Genomic DNA, 22,743 nt, shown 5'->3' with positions numbered 1-22,743 from the left:
CTGATCAGAGCAGCTGGAGTCTCGTAACTTCGTGTTTGCAGGCAGGGAAGGTGCTTGGTTATCCCTTGTGCTATCCTAGGCACTTTAATATTAGGAGTATGGTCATCTCGACCCACTAGACAGTGCGCTGAACCTTTTTTCTTCAATGATTTTTGATCTTCACTGGTGTCCATAGGTTACATGAAATCCTCTTCACCTTTATCTACCTTTGTCATGGTAGGGAGAACACGTCAATGTAAGGGTGGGGTCATCTAAGATAGCACAAAGGATAAACATGAAAACCTAAGACTTTTCATTCTGCGTCCGTTGCAGAAGGCGGTGTGAACGGAGCTTCACAGGTGTTTTAAAATGTCCACTGTGATAAAAGCTTAGCACAAGGGATACAGTGTGCGTTCGACTGCAATGTACTTAATAATAATCATAATAAGAAAAGCACATTTAGAAGATAATCTCGATCTGTGTCGGAGCTCTGTTTGTCTACAACGGACAGCATAATATCTTCTTCTATGGTAGTATCTGTCCAGACCAATCACTATCTGACACGTCATCGGACCAACGGACAGCCAGTCACATAATGTGACGGCAGCACTAGTCGAAGGACCCCGAACGGTTGTTGCACGCTGAACGGTTATGGTACCTACACAGGTTGTAGTGTGGAAAATACAGTATGTTTTTATGTTTTTTGTTGTCTTTTTTCTTCTTGACTTCTGTTGTGTTTCTTGTCATTGTCTGGTTTTCTTACTGGTTTGGCCTCATAGACTACAGATTACTTGGTCTTTTACATTACTTATGTTGGAAAACTAATTCATGCTATAGTCTTCCCTTCTACTGTTCTTGGAGCAATTTGATTTATATTATATTCACTGATGTTTCCTTTTTTTATTGTGTTTTTTACACATATATACTTTACACCAAACAACAAAAACAAAAAGGCAGACAAAATACACAATAATTAATAATAATGATAATACAAGGCTTTATCCACTGTTAATTTAAGTTGTTTTTTTGTAGAAAATGTATCCTTTTACCTTTAGTTGAAACGTCTTAACTGTTTCTTCTGATGCACTTTTTCTGTGTGGATAGATAAAATACCTTTACTATATTAACTATTATATAAATATGTATTTTTACTGTTATGTAGTCTTTTTTTAGTTCTAAAGATATTTTGCAATTGCTTTTTAATATTTTTTATAGTTGATGGCAAAAAAATGGAAAGAAAATCATTTTTTGTGTTGTTGTTTGACTTTCCCATACAGATGGTTAGAGCTCTCAAAACTTCAAAGCACTCTCAAATCTATCAAAAAGATTTTTCAGAAAGAAGCATTTTTTTGTTTTTGTTTTTTTGCTATAGTTAGAGTTTATTTCTCATTTTTCTGGTCACTCTGACATGCAGGATTTTCTGCTCCATCACACCTGATGCAATTGCATCATATATATGTGTATATATATATATATATATATATATATATATATATATATATATATATATATATATATATATATATATATATATATATATATATATATATATATATATATATGTACAGATAGTTATTTACACTTAATTGCTGGAATATATAAATCATTTCATAGTATTTGCTTAAAAAGAAACCTAAATGTACACAACGATCTCAGTATCATTGCTGAATGAGGTTAACTTTCAGTCTGTACAACTGGGGTGTTAACTGCTGATAAAGGTATTTATTAATGGTAAATATAAATATGAGAAGTTTGAAGTAGATAAGCATCCATTCCCAGGAGGACGTAGAAGAACGTTGGATTTTACAAAAGGTTCCTTTTTATTTGTTTGGGAGAGAGCTGAACACCTGGAAACAAACCCCTTTTTACAGATGATTGTATAAAGAACAATAAATAGCTTTTTCGGATAGAAAATAAATCAGTCGTCTTGTGAATAGTTGACAGTGGCATAGAAAGCGCATTTGGGCTGTTAACTGATTCGCTCTAAGAAAAAAAAAAAAACGTTCTTTCGGAGAGAGTTCCACATTATTCACTGATTTCATTAATCCAGAATTTTTGGTGGTGCATATCGTAACCCATTACTTTTTTTCTACATAATAATCAACACACATTTACAAAGATTTACAGCACTGCATTGTGGGAGATGGTAGTTCCCGTTGGGATATGCTGTTGCTAAGCAACAAGAAGAAGATATAAAGCTAGTCGTTAGTTTCTAAAATGAGACTTAGGTAGAAAGCAGGGAATGAGAAAGGGAAAAGGGGGGATCAATGTACACACGTTAAATCAAAGATTTCACTTAAGTTTACACATGAAAAGATACATTTTACAGTACAGTACTGACTGAAAACTTAGGCTGCAATCATTTATTGGTACAGTTTAAGGCTTGAAGTGTGATGTTTCAAGAAAGGCAGGGCAACAGGAGTCACCCAAAATGTTGAACCAATGAAATGTATCTAAAGTGACAATGGTGTAAAAAAGAAAAAGAAAAACAAAGGGCAGAATCAAATCTTTCTTGAGTTTGGTTTCCAGCTCCTCCTGGCTCTTGGAGGTTGTGGGAGACAATAAAGCTCAGTACTAGAGTGTTTCTTTCACACAGCTTCAGATGGTGCTGACACTGACATCACAAAACAAGGGAGAATTTGAAAGACTGTAGGTGGTTGTGGGCTGCTGTTGTCATGGTGATGCGGGGGATTAAGGTCCTGATGTTTTACCAGTCAAAATTTCAGGTTGTCAGATTTAAGAGAGAGGGGGTGAGGTCTTCACCTTCAGCACCATCACCATCCCCCACCTCTTGTTCTTGATGTTGGTGTTGTCCGACTACGAAGAGTGGCATCACTCCCTTCTTCTCTCTCTGTGAGGTGTTGTGAACTTCTGATGGAGAGACAGGCCTCTAAACATTGGGTCCTTTGATCGTTCCCGCCTCCTGTAGTCTGGGTGAGGTGTATGCTGATGCAGCTAGACACATGGCCGCCTCACAGTAGCCTGGGAGCCCTGGAGGACCTGCCTTGCCGGGATAACCTGGCTCTCCTGCTGATCCTTGAGGTCCTCTTTCACCGGGCCTTCCATCCCGAGCCACACCATCAGTGCCAGGAGGACCTGTAGAATAGGTCAGATAGTGACTGAACTATTTATGGCAGATAACTATGGAGAAGTCGCAGTTTTTTGCAGTTTGGCCAGGGTTGACTAAAATCCCACTGCCTTAGATTACTCAAAAGTGTGATTCGTATGTGTGTGTGCATAGGGGACAGTGTGTTTCTTCAGTTTGAATAAGTGTGTGTAGTTGCAGTCCTATTACATTCTCACCCAAGAGCATCTGGTAAATGACTGGAGTTAATGACGCCTCTAAAATTCTTTCAGCAGCCTCTCCTGTGGTGAAAGATGTAATGCCAAGTCCTTCAGTTGCTTATTGTTCTTTTCTTCTTCTTCTTCTTTTTTTTTTACTCTTGCCTCCAAACTACCCCCTTTTTATGGTCATTTTCAATTGGTCCATAAAAAACCTGAACGGTGTGCTTGATCTTATGCCGTGAAGAGGTGAAAGAGTTGCCACATAAAAGCAAAATGTGAGAAAGTGGAAAGGAAGTTTTTGAGTACAACACAGTGTTTATGAACCAGGCATAAAGATGATGGAGAGTTAAAAAAAAAAAAAAAGTTTAAAAATCAAACTTTCTTGGTTGCAATTAACCAAAGTATCAGAGGACAATCTTTTAAATACAACCAAGGAGAGCCTGTTAGTGCTAAAAGTAGGGGTGACACTTGGATTTCTGCATTGAACCAGGTTTGAAAAGGAAAGTAAATGGAGCCAGGTCAATTCACAAATAAACTGGTAGAAAGCTTGTTACAAAACCAAGTCAGTTCCTTGTTCGACAATATAAAAAGGTACAGCTTAATAGTATCCTGAATGCAGGGTTCTGAAAAATCACCAGGCCTGTTGTTCTTGAAACCTGGAGTTGCAAACTTCTCCTTCGATCAAAATGCATCAAAATGGGTTTTTTACTTCCTTGATGGGCTTTTTTGTAAGTTTCGACTTTTATATTTATCATTGATTCTACTCTTAAATGGGGCACGTTGCCATTGTCAGGGAAATCTGTGGCCACAGAATGGTCATACCAACAACTGCCAATCCCATTTATTTCTATTTATATAAATTAGACAGGATTTAGGTATGTAATATCCATTCAAGATGGCACAACATAAAACCAGGAGGGCAGTTCTTCAGCAAAAATGTAAAAGAATCAAATGGCCAAATGGGTTTATGTGACTGAACCCTTTGACTGTGTCTTAGTAAACCAGTAAACAATCAGGCTGGTTAGAATGGCCACAAGTTTTCAACTCAAAAGTATTCAGTCACAATACAGGTTTGCTTCAAGTGGCCAAAAAAAGGCATAATATACTGCAACAAAGCAGGTTAACAAGGTGTTGTACAGGTCTTCCTTTTTTTTTTTTTTTTACTAAAATAACATTTTTCATCCCTGCGACAGACAACCTGTTGGCTCTGGCAGCCCCTTCACCCCAAGAGGGACAAAACAGGTTTAGAAGATGAACGAATGAAAATAGTAATTTGGAATGGAAAGAAAATATGTCGGAATTCAACACATGCCGATTGCATCTGCAGCTCTGCTCAGATTGACTAATGGAACAGACACTTTTGACTTCTATTGTGTTTAGGACTTGAATAATGTAGGTCTTGCGTTCTACCTTGAATTCCTGGAGGTCCTGGCTGTCCTTGGTGTGGTTTGCCAGGATCTCCCCTCTCCCCCTTTGGCCCTCTTTTTCCTGTGGATTATATGAATTATGAACAAATGTAAGCAAACAAACACATGCTGCTGACGCTATTTCGTCTTTACCTTTGAGTCCTATGTTTCCGATCTGCCCAGGTGCACCAAAAATACCAGGGATGCCACGGGGACCCGGTAAGCCATGCGGTCCTTGAGGACCAGGTGCTCCAGGAGGTCCAGGGGGACCTGGAGGTCCCATCACACCTGCACCTCCAAGCACAGCCCTCTTTGCACTCACCGCCACTGCTGCTAGTCTCTCTGCAACAAAACAGGAAGCATGCCTGTTTTTATCCAGCCACTCTGGATGTTGGTAGCTGATTGCTCAGGAGATGAAAGCAGCTTTGGGAAATCAACCATTCTAATCTCCTTTACAGACATCAAAGACGATTATTGGGGCCTAGATGCTCACCCTGCAGCATCTTCAAAACCACTTCAATAATATGCTGGTCAGATGCATCCCGACCCTGAAGAGAAGGAGAGTCAGAGTGAGCACTGCATAGGCAAAAATAAAACAAAAAAATGTTGCCAAGAGGAGACAAACCGGACTCACCAGTGGTCCCTGAATGCCTGGCATGCCAGGTACTCCACGTTCTCCATGAAGTCCTCTTGGTCCCGGCAGCCCTGGAGGTCCTTGATCGCCTGGTTTTCCGGGGTCTCCTGTGGGTCCATTATGTCCAAGATCCCCCCTGATTCCTTGCTGTATAAGGAAAAGCATAATTTATGGAGACAACAGTAATAAAAGAAGCACTTCATCAGAATTTTACACTGCAATACTCTTACCTGTCCTTTGGGCCCTGGTTCACCAGAGATACCCTTTCAAAAAAAAAAAAATTAAATAAAGCATTTTCACAGCATCACTTCCATTTATCATCTGCGCCTCGGAGAGACTCTTTAAGCCATAAACCAAGAAGGAATATTAAGTGGGTGTCTTAGAACAGGGCGATTTTAAAAGCCAATATGCATAAATGCTTCCCTGTCATGTAAACAGCTTACTTTTCCTTTGGATTATTTTGGGGGGGATTTGTAAGCAAATTCAAAAACAGGCATTTCTTCTTCCAACTTTGGTGTGGTTTCAACATCCTCCTGACGCTTCATATCACTCTGTTTCGAAAGCGTCAGGAGGAAGTGCTTAGAAATCTTTATCTAAATTCTAAAAGTTGAAAATGGAAACTCTTCCCTGGGGTGCTTTGTAGCAGGTTTCAAATAGCAATAGAGCTTGTGTTAAGATAATCTTTATTTACCTTTTCTCCTTTCTCACCAGCCAATCCCTCAACACCTGGGTCGCCCTAAAAGCAACGGAGAGGAGAAGATGAAAAGGAGGCTGGAAGGCTGGCGTTAACTAAAAAGGAGTAAAAGTGCTCACTCACTATATCTCCCTTTGGACCAATTTTGCCTTGGAAACCCTGAAGGAAGAAGAAAGGGGAGGATTCAGGTGAATTATGTCAATTCCCAAATGGGGTTTGTCTTTAAAAGAGAATATTGATTGAAATCATTATAAATTAAGAAATAACATTGTTTTATCTAGGAAACCAAGATGAGGATACCTAGATGATAATTTTTCTGCTTTATTCAGCGATCCACTGTAGCTTCCCTTAGCTCTACTTACAGGTAAACACTGCCCCCAATGGACAAGGTTGCTAAACTACACCACTGCATAGCAAGTTCATCAACATTGAGTGAGCATAGAGCATATGATAATTAAATATTATTTTCATGCACCTTAGAGCACACACCTTGTCTCCCTTAGTTCCAGTAAGACCCTGTGCTCCCGGGATACCAATGGGTCCTCTTTCTCCTTTGCTTCCCTGTTTGGAAATAGTAAAAATGCTGCTTGTACTGCAACCTATGCTCAATTTAATGCACACAAAAAGAATCGAATGCAGGTTACCGGCTTTCCAACTGGTCCCTGTTGGCCAGTGGGTCCCCGTTGGCCTCTGTCTCCCTGCAGAGGACAGTTGAGGAGAGTCAGCAAGGTCAGAGCCTCAGCAGTTCTCTGCTCTGTTGCAATGATCTCAAACTGTACCTTAGGTCCAGGAACTCCTTCCATACCGGCCTCCCCAGGAATGCCAGGCTCTCCCTAACACATTGTAATGAATTATTGCAAATATTCAGTTTATGGAAAACAACATTAGCCCATTGGTTGAAAAAAAAAACATATTTTTGAAAGCTTACCAGAGGTCCTGGAGAACCGGGTAGACCAACATGACCCCTTGGTCCAGGCTCGCCCTTTGGAGACAAGAGCAATCAGTAAAGTCGCAGAAAAGAAAGATAAAGACTTACAAGTATGGTTTCATACAAACCTTATCTCCAGATTCTCCCTTTGCCCCGGAGGATCCAGGTAATCCCTAAAGACAGAACAAACAAGCCTGTAAATGGAATATCCCGAAAAGGAAATCCAGTTATGAATGTGCTCTAAATGTACAAATGAAAACGTAAAACAGTGTGTGACTCCACCTGGTGAGTAAGAATAATGTTAACTTAATGGCAACATCAAAACAGCCCCAGTGACATCTATTCTGCACTCTCTTTTCTTTGTGTTATGTGCTTTTTCAAAGGAACCAAACCAAGTTCCAGTGTTTGAGTCTGCAACAGTGCTGGTGTCACTGCTGTGATCACACAGCAAAGTGTGCATCTCATGCTTCATTACCCCTTAGTCAGGATGATGCACACATATAAACACACACTTGTGTGTGTGTCCCACAGGCCTGATTGTGATAAATAGCCTGCAGTGGAAGAGAAAGTGCTGTTTCAAGGTGGCTTATATTCTAAAAGTGTGCACGTCAAAAGGTTGCAGTTAAGCTGGATGAATGCCTGGACAACAGAAAATACCAGATTTGGTTCAACTGAGGAGAGGAACATATTGTCCCTCAAACTGGTAAACTGGATGATAGCACTTATATGCATCTGCTTCAATCACTTAAAAGTAGCAGATGCACAATAAAAAAGACTTACCGCTGTTCCCTGAGGACCAGGAGGACCCGGCCTTCCTGGCTGCCCAGGAGCCCCCTGCACATAAAAAAAGAAAGAAATCTTTAAACGTGCTATGAGTAATGCCTTAGTCAAATGCAACCATACGAGGGTAAAACTTTGTGGATGTTGTGGGTTTTAAGGTTGGCCAGCCCCTATGGCAGGAGGTGCCACATCTTAAGGTGACAGTAGGTGTGTCTTGAGGCTCGTACAGCCACCTCAAGGGGACATCATAAAAATGGAACATACTATTTTTGTGCATGTGTTAAGTGTATTAAGTATTTGTTTACGTATGGGTGATGCTGTTGTATAGTGTCCTTATCCTGCACTCTTGTCGTCAGTAAGTCCTCCTTTTTAACAGTCAGGCTGCAAGAACGGAGCGTGCAACAGGGGTGCAAACCTATCGATAGAAAAGCGCTGACGGCCCCCTTGCTTAGTGCACAGGGTTCAGGGCTGTTGAAAAAAGTAACAAATCTGAAATCTGTGTAACGTGCCTGCATCTCACCTACTTCACCCTTACTTATACTTATGTGTCCTAGAAGTGTTCACCTGTCGCCTGCATTATGCCTGTAGAAAAAATGTACATGAACATTTTATCGCTACAGGTTCACTGAGTGGTCTAAAATCTTAACATTTCATGTTGGGCACCTCGGTGCCCAGTTCAGGTTAGCACATTTTTTACCACCAGACAGCCCATATCCAACCGTAAGGGCAGTTGTGACTAAGGGATCAAATTTGCTAAGATAACACAGGTAAATGGAGCTTACTTTGATTCCGGGAATGCCAGGTGTGCCGTCTTTTCCATCAATACCAGGAAGACCCTGAAGAAAGCAGGGAGATCACTGAGTTGAGTTTTAGAAAACACATTTTACTCATTTTAATTTAATACACTTCACTATGTTAATATAACCACAGCACATATGCAAATTTCACTTACATTTTCTCCCTTTTTACCAACTGCACCCTGAGAACCCTGGATACCTCTGCTGCCCTGTAGAAAAAACTATTTGTTTTAGTGCACTTGCAATGTACATAACTTTTGTTGTTCAGCTATGCAAGACATGTCTTTAAGAGAAAAGAAAAGATAGATCACCCACTTTGTCTCCTTTCTCTCCTGGCTCTCCAGGTGGTCCCTGAGGTCCTTCTTCACCCTTCAAAAGACCCCATTTTATTTGTTTACTGAAAAAAATATACAATAACCTGATAGTTTTCCCATGTTTTAATTTGACTTGTTATGCATGTGTTCCTACAGGAGGTCCAGGAATCCCTATTGGTCCAAATGTTCCCTTGTATCCTCGAGGGCCCTGCAGGAAAACAACAAAGTACCATCAATCACCATAGCTCTGAGAGCAAGCTAAGTAGGACTAGCCTTCCATTCATTGTGATAAAGGCATAATTAGCTTAACTCACTCCACTAATGAGAGGTGCACGGAGAGCCAGTCATTCTTGCTTTGGCACAAAGCCGAGGTGCTAACTTGGCTAACGTAGCTAACGTTAACAGTAAGACAAATGGCTGTAGTGGATCATTAACTACAGTCGGAGTTACCATGAACTCACAAAACCCCAACTCATTAGAGGAAGAGAGAGATTTTTGTTTGTATCATTTCCATATGTCCCCATTGCTGATAATAGATGATGCTTGCACAAAGAGAACAAGGCTGCCTGTGCTTCCTAGTGTGCAATATCCAATTATATATTTTCAATTCAAATGCATAGTATGTACATTAAAGTTCTATGTAAATACGTTTTAAAAAATCGGGTACTTACTGCTTCTCCTTTGGGACCCATCATTCCTGGATACCCCCTCAAACCCATCGGACCCTTAATTGGGAGTCAACACAATGTCAGACACTGTCCACCGGTAATGATCACATCAAGGTAAAAAGTTGTCCAATATGATTTCATGCTGTCACCATACCGGCACACCAGGGATACCCTGCTCCCCAGAGATCCCAACATCTCCTTTGGGGCCCTGGAAGACATAGGAAATCAGATGAAGTGTATTCAACTTTTATAAATCAAAGAAAAAAGGAAACAAAAAAAACCTTTTTGCCAAATATATAAAAGGGTTATAACTTCTAACTTTGACAGAAAAGCTTTAGAACATGGAAATTATAAATGCAATGGAAACCAGTTTGCTATATCTTCTAGCTGTCCTTTGATGGCTACATGCTGTGTACTTGCCGAGTCAAGCCTGATAAAGTCTAACTGCAGTTAATTAGCCAGCTAGAGCTTGCTAATCAAAAATTAATGGCCCAATTCCCATTTTCACACTTAGAGATTCATAGAATTTGAGGCACACTCTGGCCAAAAGTGAGAGCTCAGTAACCGTCTCTCTGTCAAATTCATATTTTTCTGCTGATGTTTTAAAGCTTTATGCTTTTCTTTTTGTGTTAATGCTGACATAAACACAATTTTCAAGTTGGCAGCTTCTTCTCATTTATGGTGAGCTGAGGTTTGACATCCCTTGAAGTTCCCACATTTGGAGGGGAACCAATGCATTTTGCACACTTAAGAAAAGTTTGCAACTCAACATTGAAATAAACTTGCAGAATCATGTTCCGTTCAGTAAATCTTTTTTATGGTTGTTTTTGACTGTCCAGGCCCATGGAGGGTTGTAGACAAGAACAAATCCATCTTAAAGGAAGCACTGGTGTTTCTTGCAGTTGCCTTGATGCTCGTGTGGTTTCCCTAATGGACGTGGTAAAATTGGAAAGTTCAAAAAATTGCACGCATTAATGATGGGTTAAGCTGTCGTACGGTGTCCTTACGCCACACGCCCTTGCCCCAAACTGTTTTCTAATTGTTTCCGCTTATCTAGGAGTTAGGCTTCCAGCAAGGACAGCACACTTTTCACTTGAACACCACTAACATTGTGCAGGATTTGTGGGGGTCTAAAAAATTAAAAATCGGTATAACACACCTGCATCTTACCTACTTCCTTACTCTGTGTGCATTATATACTGTAAGTGCTCGCTACAACCTGTCGCTCTCAGCTTACCCGTAGTAAAAAATGTAAAAGGACATTTTAGCCCTATGGGCTCACCGATTGGTCTATGACCTTGTTTTTTTGTGTGGGTCACCTGTGTGCTCCGTACTGGTTTTTCCATGTTTTACCCGTATCCACCCAAAAGGGCGGTTGTGACAAAAGCATTCCTGGATTAATGAGCTAATCAGAAAGTCGTAAAACAGCACACCTGCAACCAAAAATCTACCTCACCAAGGTAAAAGTGATTCTTTTAAAACAATTTTGACTACAAAAGAAAGGCAGAGCGAAATGCTAAATGCCACAGTGGAGCAATTCCTACTGGTCGAAATAAAGAAAAAGGGAGATAAATCTATGAGAAAACATATATTAATAATAAGTGATTACATATGTGGGATATTTCAGTCAGTTAAAAAGTAAAATACATTTTCTCACCGATGCTCCCCACCCTTTGAATCTACAAACTTTGCTTCTGTTTGTTGATCAGTTGTCATATCTGTACTAAAACTACATGCCTCAAATGTTCCTTCAAAATGTATTTTAGTTGCTCTCAGTAGGTGTACAAGACAATTTATGAAGAAAGTTGAGCATCGGAGAACGTAAACATCCTAAAGTATTGCCCTAGCTCACCATTTCCACACATATATTTCAAGATGTAAGTTTGGTGGGGATTTGAGCAGCTTCTTTACTACAGAGCAATGTAAAGTCAAGGCATGTCCTCTGAAACCTCAGAAGAATGGTTAGGGGTGTCCTGAGTGTTTTTGCATTGAAGTGCATTCAGAAAGCAGTGTGTGAGAAGATCAGAGGCTAAGTCCTCAGTTTTGGCTAGCAGCTCCATGGGAGCCCACAGTGTGCTCATTAACTCAGCTTAATATGGCGAGGTGAGAGGTCTGCATGAACCCAGACGCTCTCGTAGTCTCCTTCATGTACCTGTGTGCTCACCACTTCTTTCATTTAGAGAGTTGTATGCAGACTGCAAGGCCATGGCCCAGCCTAAGTAATTACAGCCAGATTAGAGCAGTCATGTGCCTCTGGGGGCTTCATTAACGCTAATCCTCACCTCCTCGTATCCTGGACGGCGGGTCAGGGCGCACGGCTATACAACAAAAAACATGCACGTCTGTTTGCGTGCATCAGTACACTCACCGGTTTTCCAATGCTGCCTGGGTCGCCAAGAATTCCGGCACGCCCTTTGTGTCCCTAAAAGTGAGTATGTTGTCAGGCCTGGGTTGTAAATTGATGACAGGCAACAAATGTGAAATTCCCACTACCTTGACACCTTGAAGCCCCTGAGGGCCTTTAGGACCCGCTGGACAGTTGAGAGGACACTGTTGTTGAGAAAAATCCAGATAAACAGCACTGTAACAGTGTGAACACTATTAAAACCGGTCATAATATCATACCTGTATGTCTGCACTGCCTTCTTCTAATCCAAGGAATTTGCCCGGGGGACCCTAAAACGTGAATGAGGAGAGTCACAGTTTGGAAAAAAGATGCTTTGTCTTCTCTAAGCTAAGTCAGCACTCTCTTTTTATTTCCACCTGGTCTGCTCCTTTATCATTCCATCTCTCTGCTTATAGATTGAGTTAGGAGATGATGCATTCCTGCTACAGTCGAAAAAGACAGCCCACTGATCTGATAGTGGTTTATTTGTCCTAAGACAGCACTAAAGCTAAACAGATATACTCCCCTGGGCTGGGAACATCCCTCTTAGTGGAAACGCCTTCCCCCCGCAATTTGCTGAAAGTCAATTGGATACACCAGGAAGGTGGGCTTCATTCACACCCCCCTCAGCATGTCTGTTTAAGTGACCACTTCCAAGGAAAAGTAAATATATGTGCGTTTCAGGCTTCCACGCTCAAAACTTTCACGGTCACAGGTCGCTATACAAGTTTCTACGACAGCTTTCAGGCTCTGCGTACAAAACAAGCAGAGTCATTGGACGCACGTTCAAAGTTAAACCAGGTTGAACTTTGACCAATCACTGACTCCGATGTTGGTAGGGCTAAATGCTAGATGGTAGATGACTATATGATGATATTTTAGTATTGCTCTTCTTTTATCACAAAGTGACCCCAGACAGGACAGAATTATCTTTGGCAGCAGTTTAAGGCAGAACAAAGGAAACTTTAGCTTGTTTTTATGCTCCCAGTTTCCTCCACCGCCATCATATGGAATCCAAGCAGCAATATACCCTTTGACTACATACTCTAACTGTACGGCTGGATAGCTCCGATAGTGCTCGCCATTCATGAATGTTAGGTAGGGGTTGTTAGGGGGTGTAAGCTAGCAGGACAGTGTGTAAACAAAAAAGGTGGGGGTGTGGTTGCTCTACATCAACAGTCCTGCCCATATCTCAGAGCCAAATGAACCCCTGCCATTCTGTAGAAATTGTCTGTGTCTCTGTAGAAAATGGCACAGGTTTGTTGAATTTGGCCACAAACAGCATAATTGTAATTAAAAGACCACTGGGGACACTTAAAAGATGATCAGAGTGGGACTTTAAGTTACCAAACAGCACAATCGATAACAAATATGAATATTAGTTTGTTTTTGGCAAAATCTATTTCACAAGTAACTGTATGAATTCACTTACCTATCACTCAGATTTTTTCTAGTTAGATAAAAACTAATTTGAATTTGAAAAGCAATCAATCTTGGGTTGACACCTACTGGCTTTCCAGGGGGTCCAGGGAGTCCTGGTGGTCCAGGTGGTCCCATTACTCCCTACATAAGTATGAGAAAAGACAGCTATTGTGATTGGGAAGTTAGCAATCCAACTCAGGTTTTATTGAATGATGTGATTATTGAGTTCTGCTGCATGTACCTTTGGACCGGTTTGTCCAATTTTACCTGGAAGTCCAGTTGGCCCAAGAGCTCCCTAAAAGAACCATAATGTGGGCCCAAGTGTTGGAAAAAAAACGTTTAATATCATAAATTAGTGTCACCTCTCAGTGCAAATCCGTTAAATAATAAAACCAAACTGCTTAATACTACATATACTTACAGCCAGACCTGGAAGCCCGGATCCCTGTAAAGAAAAATAGAAATGACATGAAGTTAAATCCCTATTTAACAAGTCGGAAATCAAGCAGAATACGATTACGATTTGTGAAGGCCAGGTAACAGCAAACACAACCATTCTGTAATGCAGGTGTACAATGTCAGTGCAGCTTAAAAACTTTCCAGCACTTTTTAGACAATTGATTAGAAACAAAGTAATTAAAGAGGGAAGCCTGCTTGGAAGAGGAACAGGATCTCCTCTCAGTAGAGAAACAGCAAGAACCCCCACCCTGATTCCAAACTACAGATTCACTCTTACAGTCCTACAGCATCCAAGCATGACATTGAATGCCTCTCAGCCCACTATGGAGGGTATGCAGTGGATGGATTCATAGCACCACCTAGTGGCTATAGACATTGTCAGATATGGAATCCAGGGGAAGTAACTGAACAAACCACAAACCGCTTGTCGGCTGTGGAAAGCATCTGCCAGATTTTGGTGAACTCAGCCAAACAGGGGTACAGCTGGTCACGCATTCAGGCATGACAGAACGATGATCTGGGAGGGTGCTGTTTGAGACCAGCTGGGTTACAATATGCTTGTTAGTGAACCTACAAGTCGGTCATAATTCACTCTGCAAACAGCCTCGGAGGGTCGTTTTTTGATCAACCTAACAGACGGAAAATGGTAATGTCTGATATGCCAATGTATACTTTGACTTCTTTTTAAATCAACTAAATAAATAAATTTAAAAAAAAGCTGAAGAGACCAGAAACCATTTCAAAGAAAACACTGTTAGATTTGTCTGATCCCGGTTGTTGAGTAAATAGATATGCAATGCAAAAAAAAAACATTAATTGCAATGTTTTTTTGTGCAAATAACTTCCTCCTACAAGGATATTTGTTCAATTACACACAAGCAGAAGACAATTTTTATCAGTAATTCTTTGAGTAACCAAGATGTGATTTCAGAATGGAAAGCAGGCAGGATAAGGTCTGCAACTGAGTTGGTTCTATCTACTGTTGCTTCCTTAGAGCTTCTGGAGTCAGATTCCTTTTATTTGCACTTATACATGACCAATAAAGCTAATTGTGATTCTGATAAAAAAAAAAAAAAACATCCATCCATCTGTCCGTCCATCCGTTTTTAGGACCCAGTGAATGCCTTTTAGGGTCACATGGTTGCTGGAGCCTATCCTAGCTACTGATGGGTACACCCTGAACTGGTTGTTTGCCTGTCACAGGCAGAAAATTGTGTAGTTAAAGTTACTTGCTAATACGTCAAGAATATTTTTTTTTACCGGTTCGCAAACTAATTGCGTTAATTCCCTGTCACTTTTTTTGTGAACTAAAATCATGCATGATTCTGGTTTGACACTATTGACCTCGACCTTTGACCACCTTAAATCAAGGGTTACAGTTGAACTGCTAAATGTTTAGAGGAAATTACTTAAACAGAGTAAATCAACTTGTTATAAACTTTTAACAGCTTTCTCTTTTAAGTAGTTTGTTTTATTCTCAAGAGTCGTGTATGATGCGCTACAACTTTTGTTTTTTATTTGTTTTTTTTTAATAGCGACTTCTGTTTTGCGTCCTGATTGGCTGTAAATCTTTGATCCCGATCTAAATCTTTGTTTTCATTCTATATAACTTGACTTATTTTTCTATGATGGTTTGAACTTATAGAGGTGTAAATAAGGCAAGTTTATCTGTGCAACACATTTCATGTACAAATACAATTTAAAGTGCTTTACATAAAACATTAAAAGAAACAATAGAAAATAAAAAAAGAATTAAAAAAAAAATTAAAAAGAACAGATTCTAAATCAAGCATATGTGAACAGTGCTGATATAAACCTATGAATACAAACAAATCAAATGCAGCTAAATGAGTGTGTCAGCTGATCTAAGGCTTTCTGGAAGTCTGTTCCAGATCTGTGGAGCATAGAAGCTGAATGCAGCTTCTCCATGTTTGGCTTTGACTCTAGGAACTTAAAAAGAAAAACAGATCCAGATGACCTGAGAGGTCTGGTACATACTGGGTCAGGAGGTAAGCCATGTATTCTGGTATCTTTAATCCTTTGAAATATTTTTGAGATGATAGTAGGCTGATTTTGTAATGTGTACATCAAAATTTAGGTCTGTATCCATGACTACACCCACGTTTCTGGTCTGGTTGGTAGTTTTTTGATGAATAGCTTGAAGCTCTGTAGCAACCCTCCAACCGTTTTTCCTTAGCCCTAAAGACAATAACCTCAGTTTTGTCAGTTTTAAAAAAAAAATCAGATTAGCTATACCCCTTTATTTTTAAATTATCCATTCGAGAAAAACAAAGGATTTACTCACCGGAGCCCCAGGCTCACCACTCGGACCAGGCTGACCCTGTAAGCAAAAATAAAAAAACAAATCTGCCTTTCCTTCCACAGCAAATTAATCAGGTTTTATGTTTTTATATTGAAAGAGAAAAGAGAGTTGACGCTTTTCTAACTAAAGGTTCAGTCCTTGCCTTTGGGCCTGGTCTCCCAATGGGACCGCGATCCCCTTTTGCTCCAATCAAACCCTGGAGACAAATGCAGAAAGATGAAAACAGACAAATCAGATGCTCCCAGAAAAAAAACACACACACACACACATATATATATATATATATATATATATATATATATATATATATATATATATATATATATATATATATATATATGTGTGTGTGTTTTTTTATATATATATATTCCTTTTTAAAAACTGCATTTGGCGGTATGACTGGGTGAACTCACATCATGTTGAGCAATGAGCTATTCTTGAAGGTAATTGGCAAACCATGCCAAGACTTAGATTCCAGGGCGGATTAGCAAATAAATCTCCAAGGAATGTGCGTGTGCATGTGTTTGTGTTGCTAACATGTGATCATTTGACAATTACAACTTTTCTGCTAATTGAGACTGAGCAGTAATCTGCACCGACTGACCTCTGTGGTGCTAAAAACCCATTATGCCCTGAGCTTAAAAGGCTTGTATCTTCATCTCTATCATTGGTTTCACTGCAAGAACTAAACCTTTAAAAAGTTCAAAATCCTTGTTTCAAGGAAAATGTACTTTTTGGCTTTCTTTATCAATAAGATTTTTAAAAATAATCTTAGTTTGATAAAACATGTCTTAGTGACAAGAATCATTTTCTTAAAATAAGAAATAATTGTCCATCCATTTTTTACCCTACAGTCAGATTTTTTTTTTTTAACCCTTGTGCTATCCTATGACCCCACCCTTACATTGATGTGTTCTTCCTACAATGACAAAGGTGGATAAAGGTGGAAAGATTTGATGTAATCCATTGACACCAGTGAAGATCACAAATCATTGAAGAAAAAAGGTTCAGAGCACTGTCTAGTGGGTCTAGATGACCCAACTCCCAATTATATAAACAATTATAAAACAATGATTGAGCTAAAACTGTGGAAGAATTGCTGGTTATAATATAATAAACCACAAAGGACCACCTTGCAAAAAAATGTGTTGAACACCAAATACATAAAAAGTGAATTCATATGGATGATTAAAAAGTAAAAACAAAAAAACCTGTTGAGGGTCACATGACACAGATGAACTATTATTATCATTAAACCTTTATTTAAAAATTTAAAAACAATAATAATATTTATTAATATTTAATTAACAATGAAATGATTCTTTAGATACTTACAGTGTAGATAAAACAAAATAATAATTAAAAAAACAGTCAGTATAGCTGTGTTATTTGTTGTTGTCTTCTGTGATGCAGACTGACTCAGTCGTGGGTTTACTCACATCAATGCCGTTCTCCCCTGGTGGCCCATTTGGACCAGGCTGCCCTGGTTCTCCCTTTTGCCCCTGAAATACACAACGACAAACCGGATGAAGCCGAATTTACTGCAACAACATACAGAATTGATTCTGTGATGCAAACTCACTGGAGGTCCGGGGGACCCAGGTTTTCCTTTTTCTCCCTGAAACAGAAAAAGCAAAGGAAAACAACGTTTAGTCCGGTCCTGAAATATAGTTTTTTCCACAAACTGATTCTCTGAAATGTTCAGCTTTAACTCCAAAATCAAGAAAATGACATGAAAGAGAGTCACAAACAAATAAATGGAGCCATCTTCTTGGTTTGGGATTGAGCAACTGGAGCTGACATCAGACGGCATGCAGACTTTTTTTTTTCAATCCATGCGCCTCCACTTCCAGCACATTCATCCAACCTGCCTGCTTTAACCCTTAGAATAACCTGCATGTATCACATTACTGTTACACATGCTCTCAAAGAGCCTTCTATCAGCTGAGAACAGAGTTCCTTTGTGCCTGTGTTTTCATTCACAGTGCCATCTGCAGGTAAGACTCCCAAAGTGTAGGTTGATCCAAATTCCCAGCTCCTTCAGCACAATGAGGATCTTTGTGGAGGAAAAAGCTGTTGGGCAAACCTGAGCGGACACTCACATCAATGCCATCCGAGCCGGGAGTGCCAGAGGGGCCTGATGGGCCTGGCAGACCCTGGGGTCCAGGTGGACCCATCTGAAAGACAGACAGGAAAGAAAAGGTGTTTGGATATTATTACTCTCACTATAGTTCAGGTGAAACAAATCGACATATTATGAGTGAAACCAATAAAAACGTAAAAACACACAGATAAAAGTTACAACTTTTCTTCAGAGTTAAAAAAAAATCATACCTACAACTATCATGTACATTAAAAACATATTTTTTATGAAACCTTAACAACATTAAAATACATCAAATGTTTAATGTTCAGTACCCGTCATGCTAAACGATGTGTCATCATATTTTAAATGCCATACCTAACAATTTGATTGACTGATGTAAAATAATATTTTTGCCTAATTAGAGGACGCACGAAACTAGACCAAAACATGATTTAAAAAAGTAAAAATGCTGGGAAAAAAATAATAAATCATTGTAAACAAAGGACAGTAGCAAAGGAATTGAGGAGGAATGTAGGAGGGAGGGGTCATAAGACTGGGACTGTTTACTGCCACCTCCCCTGCCTAAGCCCCCCACCATCTTACTTTGTATTGATTGAGATTGTCTGATGCAAGACAAACATGTTAATCCCTCAGATTACCAAAGTCTTTGCAAATACAACATCAAAAACAGGGTATAAAAAAGTAAAAGTCCAGTAGATTTTAGCAATTCCAGTCACTTAGAGCACAGTGAGGTGTCACTCCCGGCAGTGGATTTCACACACTGGTTGCAAAGTTTGGGTTTGCATGTCAGTGCACACTAATTATCTATCTTTGCTTCCTGTTGCTCTAAAGGAAATAAAATAAAGTAAAAATAAAAACACAAATGTAAAAGTCCATGTCTTCAACATGAACTCTTCTTTTTGAAAATCCATGTAAAAGTGTCCACTTTTCCTTGTCTCCATAGCAGGAAGCCGTTTTAAAGTATCCAAATCTGTCACATCCATGCTCCAAAGCCAGGTCGTGCACACATAAAAACCTAGAGAATCACTCCAGGGTCCATTCGGGCTTCATTGGAGGCACCTTTTCCACAAACTGCTGACTTGGGAAGGAAGCCTGAGCCGAGCACTTCCCTCGTGCACTCACCACTTGAGCCAGAGCTAGGCACAAGGTCTGCAGGACAACCCAGGACTTCAGCGAGGCGTGGAGCGCAGCCATGGTCCCTCTGTCCTGTACAGATCAGCAAATCCTCACTTTACGTTCCCCCTCTCCGCTCTTCCACTCCTCTCCAGGCCGGCACCTCGTGGAGAAAAAAAAAACTCCTCTCAGGAGGAGAGGGATGGATGGATGGAGGAGGAAAGGGGAGGGATGGAGTAGGGGTGTTGAGAAAAAAAGAGAGGTGTATTCTACCCCAACCGCCGGCCCCTGAAAGTGAATGAAAAGTACTTTCTTCCTCATTTATTTCTGCAGTTAACTGTCCACAAACATTTGACCCACTTTTCAAAGTTTTAGTTTGAAGAAGTCAGATGTATGAGTTTACATCCAACTCAGAAAAGCACATCCTCTAAAAAAATCTGGGGTTTATTTATTTATTTTATCCTAAGACAGACTTGACAAATAAAAAGATAAATGAATAATGTTTATTTATTAGTAAATTAACTATTTTTTTATTGACATCCTGTGGTCACAGAAGCAAAATAATTGTAAATGGAACAACACAAGGACATTGCTAAAAAGTGATACCTAGTGGACAGATTGTGTACTATTTTCAGTCTTGCTCTTTCTGTCCACTAGATGGCAGCAAATACACGTTAACCTATGTAACGTGGTTTTGCTTATTCTGTACCTTCCTTTCCAGCAACAATGTGACATTTCTCATTGTCGCTGATATTAAATTGAAATTAGAAAATGCCAGGAGCCCTGATTTTTTGAGTGGACTGTCATCTGTTGTGGACTGCAGGAGAATTTGCATTATTCTTATGAATGACAAATTAGGTCTGAATATAATGCGTCTCTGAAGGCTTTTGTATTTTTTTTTCCTGCGTTCTCTCAAAATCCATTTTAATTCCATTTTTTTCCATTTTTTGTAAAAGTAACACAATGTAACTCTTGTGCTACCCTAGGCACTTTAACATTGGGAGTTGGGTCATCTAGACCCACTAGACAGTGCGCTGAACCTTTTTTTTTCAATGATTTGTGATCTTCACTGGTGTCCATGGATTACATGAAATTTTTCCACCTTTATCCACCTTTGTCATGGTAGGGAGAACACGTCAATGTAAGGGCGGTGTCATCTAAGATAGCACAAGGGACAACAATTGTTGTTAGGATGATGATCCTTTGCAGTTGCATGGTAACTAAGTTGATGCAAGGGATGCTATTATTATAAATCTCAAAGATTTATGTCTTTTTGAAACTAAAAAATTCAAATATTTTTAAATGATCATCTGTTCCCAGGGGTCTTTTATGCATAATTTTGATTATGCCATTTTTAGCCAAAAATAAAGATTAAAATGGTGATTTTCTAGAACACAGTTTTTCCAGCGCAGCAGTAGTTATTTAAAAATTCACATGAGTTGTGGGTGGGTGGGACCGTTGGTGTGTAGTTACCCCGCCTCCTTCCTCTCACCCATAACTCAGAGCTCTAGCTTACAGCCCCTCAAACCCACAACCTAAGATTACTGGTGCAACAAAAATGGCAAGCATTAATGGAACTGCCCAAATGTACAGTCTTGATCCAGATTCCAGCCCAGACGAGGAAAATAAAGATGTACATGGATCTATTTGTCTAAAAAGCAGGAAGCTTGTGGCCCGCCCAGCGTATTTTCTGTCATTAATACGACCTTTTTTGGACGGCATTTTTTCGTCTGCTCCTGATTCACAAAAATTTCAAGAAAGAAATACTCAGAAATCAAATTTTAAGCTTAGTATTCCTATTTTTCATATGTCCTTTCTATGGAAAAATGCAACAAGAACATGTTAAAAACACAATTTATTTATTTAGGTATAGGTCTGCAGTTATTTAGCTCTAGTTTGGTACTTGGTACTTGGTATGGTTGAATAATTGCATGCACATCTGTAAACAGACCAAATTATATAAATACAAATTATGAAAGCATGTTGTAATCAAATAGACTCAAAATCTTGGTTCATGGCTACACTGCAGAACCACAAATTAAAACCGTAATATGCACTTAACAAATTCGTTTTTGTGAGCATGCCATTTGTTCTTGCTTTAAATTTCTCCAACACTTGTAGCAGAGTTGTGCTAATTTTATTTTGGTTTTGTTTTGTTTGGAATCCCTGTGAGTCACTTCCAATTACAAAATGACAAAAACGAGTCAGAAAATTCTCTAGCTTGCATGTTCTGTTTTAATGTGACAAGGTAAATGTGCATAATTATTTGAATTTTTGAGATCATGCATGTCAAAAGGCATAAAGTACAAAATTTGAAGCCGCACTTCCATTGGGTTGAAATCTTTACGTCTACTGTACATTTTTAATAGCAGAATTGCCTCATAATGTAGGACACAGTAGTCCACCTCCTGCATGTGCACGTGCTAAAGGTGCAGACAAGATCCTGCTTTGTCATTTGCATGGCTTTTATGCCGCAGCTCCTAACTGCACTCGTGGCGAGCGCTAGCTCGATAATTGTAGCAGTTTAGATACAAAATCATTATAGGCGTCATAAAGTAGACAGCTGGATGAAAATGAAACGTCTGTTTGAGTGACAGCTGGTGAAAAACAGTGAATTACAGAGTGGCAAAGTAGGGAAAAAAGAATCCTGTCAGTGAAGCCTGAAAACATCCATTTTTTTTAAAGCTTCAACAGTATTTGGATGATGAGAGATTCACATTTCCTGACCTAGTATCCTTTAACTGATTATATGTGCATCGTGTGTTTGCTTTGCCTGAGAGGCTGACCTGCTGATTACAGGTCAGGATGAAAACCTGTGAAATCAGGTCATCAGATGAAAAATCCGGCCATCCGTAATGCGTTTATGTGTGGACAGGACATGTTCTGCACCTGAGACAACATCCAACATCAAAATTGCGTCACAGGTAAATTTAGCATCAACAAAAAAAAAAAACATAGAATTGACATTTTCAAGCAATTACACAGCTGTGCACAACAGCATTTTGAAAGGTAAGTCAAATCAATGCATGAAGCTACGTTCACTCCACCCTCAGCAACAAGAGACATATGAAGGGAAATAACTGGTTCTGCAAAGAGCAGATAAAACATGTAAAACATTCGAGAGAAAGTTCAAAACCTCTGCTGATGTCTTATTGACAAGTAAATGTTGAGGATTTGGTGTGCTCGAAAAAATTCATGTGGACAGAGCATTAAAAAGGAGAAAAATGCCATTAATTAGAGGAGGTGCATTTCTCTTTTGTTTATGTGTGGCTGCATCTAAAACATGCAGAAAATGTCAATTCTTTGCAGGTAAATCCGGTGAGATCAGGACTATCATTTGGGTGGATGTGGGATCCTAGTTGAACTGCATGTCAAGTATTAGATGTCCTGTACGTTTTGCTAAAAGAATGTGCAAAGTACAAATAATTTCATTTTTCCTCTTATTTTT

General features: G+C 39.5%; 1 protein-coding gene across 1 annotated transcript; it reads right to left on the bottom strand.

The window, feature by feature from the left end:
* Window positions 1-1,775: 1,775 nt before the first annotated feature.
* col9a2 (procollagen, type IX, alpha 2) lies at window positions 1,776-19,502 on the bottom strand. Its single transcript, XM_004073871.5, has 32 exons — window positions 19,305-19,502; window positions 18,178-18,252; window positions 17,658-17,693; window positions 17,515-17,577; window positions 16,218-16,271; window positions 16,058-16,093; window positions 13,715-13,738; window positions 13,535-13,588; window positions 13,381-13,434; window positions 12,111-12,161; window positions 11,979-12,035; window positions 11,854-11,907; window positions 9,640-9,693; window positions 9,489-9,542; window positions 8,972-9,025; window positions 8,819-8,872; window positions 8,659-8,712; window positions 8,489-8,542; window positions 7,707-7,760; window positions 7,055-7,099; window positions 6,927-6,980; window positions 6,778-6,831; window positions 6,643-6,696; window positions 6,488-6,559; window positions 6,122-6,157; window positions 5,996-6,040; window positions 5,535-5,567; window positions 5,305-5,451; window positions 5,164-5,218; window positions 4,824-5,012; window positions 4,675-4,752; window positions 1,776-3,075 (listed from the first exon to the last, which is right to left on the bottom strand). Exons 1-32 carry the CDS (start codon window positions 19,374-19,376, stop codon window positions 2,870-2,872), a joined length of 2,076 nt encoding a protein of 691 aa, XP_004073919.1. The 5' UTR covers window positions 19,377-19,502; the 3' UTR covers window positions 1,776-2,869.
* Between the last annotated feature and the right edge of the window lie 3,241 nt (window positions 19,503-22,743).

The sequence above is a fragment of the Oryzias latipes genome, chromosome 11 (genome assembly GCF_053564925.1).
Source record: "Oryzias latipes strain Hd-rR chromosome 11, Olatipes_Hd-rR_3.1".
Classification (NCBI taxonomy): domain Eukaryota; kingdom Metazoa; phylum Chordata; class Actinopteri; order Beloniformes; family Adrianichthyidae; genus Oryzias; species Oryzias latipes.
This window is presented reverse-complemented; position numbering and strand designations above follow the sequence as displayed.

Coding starts and splice junctions, on each gene's coding strand:
- col9a2 (XM_004073871.5), bottom strand. CDS start 19,376: ATGGCTGCGCTCCACGCCTCGCTGAAGTCCTGGGTTGTCCTGCAGACC. Junction 12,036..12,110: donor AAGGCAGTGCAGACATACAG/GTATGATATTAT, acceptor TCTCAACAACAG/TGTCCTCTCAACTGTCCAGC. Junction 3,076..4,674: donor AGGACCTCCAGGAATTCAAG/GTAGAACGCAAG, acceptor CCTATTCTACAG/GTCCTCCTGGCACTGATGGT.